The sequence below is a fragment of the Piliocolobus tephrosceles genome, unplaced genomic scaffold (genome assembly GCF_002776525.5).
Source record: "Piliocolobus tephrosceles isolate RC106 unplaced genomic scaffold, ASM277652v3 unscaffolded_9552, whole genome shotgun sequence".
Taxonomy (NCBI): Eukaryota; Metazoa; Chordata; class Mammalia; order Primates; family Cercopithecidae; genus Piliocolobus; species Piliocolobus tephrosceles.
Window position 1 is genome coordinate 1 of NW_022337110.1, and position 5,536 is coordinate 5,536.

Genomic DNA, 5,536 nt, shown 5'->3' on the forward strand with positions numbered 1-5,536 from the left:
CCCACCCCGCGGCCCTGGGCCCCCCGACGCTGCTGGCCGAGCAGATGAGCGTGATCGGCAGCCGCAAGAAGAGCGTCAACATGACCGAGTGCGTCCCGGTGCCCAGCTCCGAGCACGTCGCCGAGATCGTGGGCCGCCAGGGTGAGTGGTCCTCGTTGGGGGTTGCTGTCCGGGGGGTCCCCGCACCGCCCGCCCGGGGGAAGCGGGTCGCCCGAGCCCAGCCCAGCCCGCGCCGGACGCCCCGCACCGGACACGCCCCGCGTGGGCTCCGGCCTCGGCCACTGCCTTTGCGCCTTTGTCCTGCAGCGGCCGCGGGAGAAAGTTGGGCGCAGCCCGCGCTCCTCCCCTGCGCGCTCCGGCCCCGCCGCCGCCTTTGTCTGGGCCGCCTCCAGCCCGGAAAGGCTCCCGGGAGCCGCGCCGCAGCCCAGGCCCTTGGCCGCCCGCAGGGGCACTCCAGAGAGGAGCGCGAGGGCCCGGGGCTCCGGTCGGGCGGGGGGCACCCCACACCCAGCACAGGCGGCGGGGCGGGGCAAGCGCAGGTTTAGGGGTGGCTTAGGGGGGCCGACTGCAGGGCCGGGAGAGAAGGCTGACAGTACAAAGAGCGCACGTCTGGGTCCCCAGCCTGGGGCCCTGACTGGGGTGGGGACGGGACCTGGCAGGAGAGGGTCCCTGCTCCACTCTCCGGCCCCGAGTCAGGGATTTGGGGGCCTGGGAAGGACCGGCTGTCAAAGCCACTTCTGGGGTGCAGCCTGCTGGGCAGGCCGGCGGGCGGCAGGCCCCGGGTGTGGGGTCCAGCGGTGGCATCGTCGGAGCTTCCCTTTGGCCGCCCCATTGTTCTCTTTGTTAGAGAGCTAGGCTGAGATTTGCAGGGTGACATCAGGCCGGCCGCTGCTCATTGGCCCCCGAGCTGCGGGGCGGGCGGGCGGGTGGTGGGCAGTGCCTGGCCCAGCTCACACCCACCACCCCATTAGCCACCCGCCCGCCCGCCTCCCTCAACTTTCTCCTGCCTTCCCGCCACCCCTACCCGCTCCTGGCTCCCCGCTGACCGCTAGTGATCAGCCAGGTTCTAGAACTTGGGGTGGGGCCTTGGCGGGGCTAGGTGGGGTGGCAGGACACTTGGGCTGGGGGTCCCTGCCTCCCCCAGGGCCCTCAGGAACCCAGGCCAGAGAAAGGTGTGGGGGGCTGGGATTGCAAGGTCATCTGTGGCCCTGGTCGCAGGTGGGGGACCACCCGGGTGCCCTCTCCTCTGCCCCTTCCCTCTGTCCAGGTGGGTGGGGCAGCATGGCATTCTGTGTTTTGGTCAGTCATTTGTCCAGCTCATGTGGGGACCCATGGAGGGTCAGGCATGGTGCTGGCCCGGGAAACATGCTCTGGAATGGCGAATGCGGAGGGACTGGGTGCTCTGGCTGCCCTCAGTGGGACTCCCCAGCAGGAGGGTGCCCTACCATCTTGTTACTGCCTCCCCATTGAGGCCTTCCACCCGGCCTCCATGCCCCATAACCAGGGCTTAGAACAGGACAGCTGCCCTGTGCAGTGTGCGGGAGCCTGCGGAGACAGACGTCCAAGCCGAGGTCTGGGGACCAAGTGTCCAAAGGCACCAGGCTGAGCCACCAGGTGGTGGAGGGTGTGGCTGTGTTGTATGTGAACTCGCGTGTCCTGGCACCCGAAGGGCCTTTGAGCGAGGCTGTGACCACATGGGGAGCTGGCAGGAGTCAGGGTCAGGCTGAGAGCTTCTAGACCTGTGGCCTCAGAGTGGGGATTCTCTAGGGGCAGGTCCTTGGGAGATGGAGTCCGTGGGCACCAGGCTTAGGCCCCCACTTCTGGCCTGTGCGTTCTGCACCCACTTACTGGGCTCTCGCTGGTGGTGGTCAGCAAGGCAGGCCCTGGGGCACGGTGGGGGTGGCGGGAGAGTGGGCCCTGATTGCTTGCCCGGCAGGCCGCAGTGGCCCCGTGACCCTGTGCAGGTGACAGCCCCCTCTCTGTGATGTGCAGACGTCTCACCTCCATTCGGATAGAGGATTCTGGGGCAAGATGCTGGTTTTATTTATTTATTTATAAGACGGAGTTTTGCTTTCTCCCAGGCTGGAGTGCAGTGACGCGATCTGGGCTCACTGCAAACTCCGCCTTCCGGTTTCAAGCTATTCTCCTGCCTCGGCCTCCTGAGTAGCTGGGATTACAGGTGACTGCCACCACACCCGGCTGATTTTTGCATTTTTACTAGAGACGGGGTCTCGAACTCCTGACCTCAAGTGATCCGCCAGCTTCTGCCTCCCAAAGTGCTGGGATTATAGGCCTGAGCCACCGCGCCCCAGCTTATTTATTTATTAGTTTTTATTTTTAAAAATTTCTTGTAGAGACAGTCTTGTTCTGTTGGCCAGGCTGGTCTTGAACTCCTGACCTCAAGCGATCCTCCCACCTCAGTTACCCAGAGTGCTGGGGCTGCTACAGGTGTGAGCTACCATGCCTGCACCCAAGTTGCTGGTTCTAATTCCAGCTCCAGGTCACACACAGCAGCCACCCCGTAAGTGGAGTGCAGGTTGCCAGGGATGTGACTGTGACTGCCATGACAGGTTGGCAGCTTCAGTAGTCCTTACGTCTTCCACACTGCAGAACCGTCTGTGGCTCCCAGCTTCTCCCACCCACCCCGTTGTCAAGCACACCTTCCAATGTCCTTTGTGCCCCAGCCCTGCCCCTTCACTCACCTTCTTCTCCACCATGGGGCTCTCTGAGCTTCTCATGCTTTTCTGTCAAACCCACCCTCCAAGGCTGCCCCTTCCCTGGAGGGCAGGAGGGGCGCACCTGTCCAGCCTCCCCACCTAGACCAGAGTCACACAGGCCTGGCACCAGCCCTCTGCCCGGTAGCCATGTGCTGTTCTCTGAGGCTCAGTTCTCTCGATCCTAGAGGGAGGTCTGAGTGCTTTCTGGGCAGACCGTGGTCATTCACACCTTCTGAGTTCCCACCGACCTGCTGGAGGCTCCAATTCATTTGTTTGCTAGATCTTTTTTTTTTTTTTTTTTTTGAGACGCAGCCTCGCCCTGTTGCCCAGGCTGGAGTGCAGTGGTGCGATCCTGGTTCACTGCAAGCTCCGCCTCCCAGGTTCAAGCCATCCTCCTGCCTCAGCCCCACTAGTAGCTGGGATTACAGGCACGCGCCACCACGCCCAGCTGGTTTTTGTATTTTCAGTAGAGACGAGGTTTCGCCATGTTGGCCAGGCTGTTCTTGAACTCCTGACCTCAGGTGATCCACCTGCTTCGGCCTCCCAAAGTGCTGGGATTACAGGCGTGAGCCACCGTGCCCGGCCCCTGGCTGATTTTTGTATTTTCAGTAGAGAAGGGAGTTCGCCGTGTTGGTCAGGCTGGTCTGAAACTCCTGACCTCAGGCGATCCGCCAGCCTTGGCCTCCTGAAGTGCTGGGATTACAGGCATGAGCCTCTGCACCCAGCCATTGGCTAGATCTTTATTGAGTGCCTACTGTGTGCTGAGCCTGTGCCAGACTTGACCTGCCCCATCTCACTGAGGCCCATCATGTTCCCAGGGAAGGTCCTGCAGCTCCCAGGTCACAGATGGGGAGGCAGAGGCTGCAGGAGGTAAAGGGTAGATAAAAACTGAGGGGACAGCAGCACTTTGAGAGGCTGAGGCAGGAGGATCCCTTGAGCCTAGGAATTGGGAACAGCCCGGCCAACACGGCAAAACCCCATCTCTACCAAAAAAATACAAAAATTAGGCATGGTGGCACACTCCTGCGACTCCAGCTACTCAGGAGACTGAGACGGGAGGATTACTTGAGCCTGGGAGGCCGAGGCTGCAGTGAGCTATGATCTTGCCACCGTACTCCAGTCTAGGCAACAGAGCAAGACCCAGTCTCCAAAACAAAAAAATCACGGGCTGGGATTCAAACCCTAGTTTCTCTGGTGGGTCAATAAGAAAATTTCAGATTCCAAAGCTGGAGGGCTGGGGGTGGGGGAGGCAGCCCTGTTTGGGAGACAGGCAAAGTGGAGATCCAAGAGGACAGGCGTCTCCCTCCAGCTGGCCAGCAAAGGCGCTCTAGGGGACCTCAGGCCCTGCTCCTGCTGAGACCCCAACATGTACCCTCCTTTCTCACCCCACCCTGGACGAATCTGCGCTCTGTGGCAGCCCCTCGCCCTACACGTTCCTAGGGAGAGGAACTGGGGCAGGTGCTTGGGTCTTCAGTGTCTTGCCAGGGCCTGTACACAGAAGGTCGTGGGTAGCCAATGAATGAATGCATGAGTGAATGATTTGAAGGCAGGGCTTGGACTGAAAGCTCCTCAGGGCTCCCTGTCTCCGCTGTTGGCACAGGCTGAGGATAGTGGCTTTAGACTGTCCCCCTCGGCTGGAGGAGACCCCAGCTCACTGTTGGCTCTCCTGTCCCTTCTTCCTGGCTGAAGCCGGAGAGGCTCCCTTCTCCCATCTCCACAGGCCTCAGGTGTTTTCCTGGCAGCTGGGGACAGCGCTGGGTGTTGGTGGGGACCGTGGCTTGGTTTTCCTGTCCGTACACTGCAGAGCCCTAGAAAGAAAGGGTCCGCTGGGTCACCTCCACACTGCAGACCCAAACTGAGAGTTCTGGCATCAGTCAGTGTACATACTCCCTTCATTGCCGGAGAGGTTTTTTTCCCTTCATTCCCCAAGCGGTTTGTTTGTTTGTTTTTGAGACGGAGTCTGGCTCTGTCGCCCGGGCTGGAGTGCAGTGGCACGATCTCAGCTCACTGCAAGCTCCGCCTCCCGGGTTCACGCCGTTCTTCTGCCTCAGCCTCCCGAGTAGCTGGGACTACAGGCGCCCGCCACCACGCCAGGCTAATTTTTTTGTATTTTTAGTAGAGACGGGGTTTCACCGTGTCAGCCAGGATGGTCTCCATCTCCTGACCTCGTGATCCGCCCGCCTCGGCCTCCCAAAGTGCGGAGATTACAGGCGTGAGCCACCGCACCCGGCCAAGGTGTTTTCTTTTCTTTTTGAGACAGGGTGTTGCTCTTGTCACCCAGGCTGGAGTACAGTGGCTCAGTCTCGGCTCACTGCAGCCTCCACCTGCCGGGTTCAAGCGATTCTTTCGCCTCACCCTCCTGAGTAGCTGGGATTACAGGCACGCACCACCACACCAGGCTCATTTTTGTATTTTTAGTAGAGATGGGGTTTTGCCATGTTGGCCAGGCTGGTCTTGAACTCCTGACCTCAGGTCATCCGCCTGTTTCCACCTCCCAAAGTGTGGGATTACAGGCGTGAGCCACCACGCCCAGCGGTTTTTGTTTTTATTTTTATTTATTTATCTATTTTGAGACAGGGTCTGGTTCTGTTCCTCTGTCTGGAGTGCAGTGGTGTAATCATAGCTCACTGCAGCCTCAACCTCCTAGGCTCAGGCGACCCTCCCACCACCTCCGCCTCCCGAGTAGCTGGGACCACAGGCACCGGCCACCTCGCCCGGCTAATTTTTTTTGTATTTTTTAGTAGCGACGGGGTTTCACCGTGTTAGCCAGGGTGGTCTCGATCTCCTGACCTCGTGATCCGCCCGTCTCGGCCTCCCAA

At 60.5% G+C, this 5,536-nt stretch overlaps 1 protein-coding gene across 1 annotated transcript in view; it reads left to right on the plus strand.

Annotated features, from left to right (window-relative positions):
- The first annotated feature begins 6 nt into the window (after nt 1-6).
- The window catches only part of MEX3D (mex-3 RNA binding family member D), a 12,976-nt gene continuing 7,446 nt past the window's right edge, over nt 7-5,536 (plus strand). The window contains exon 1 of the mRNA XM_026450006.1: nt 7-141. Coding sequence (XP_026305791.1) covers nt 45-141 — 97 coding nt within the window. The 5' untranslated portion in view covers nt 7-44. The remainder of the gene's footprint in view (nt 142-5,536) is intronic.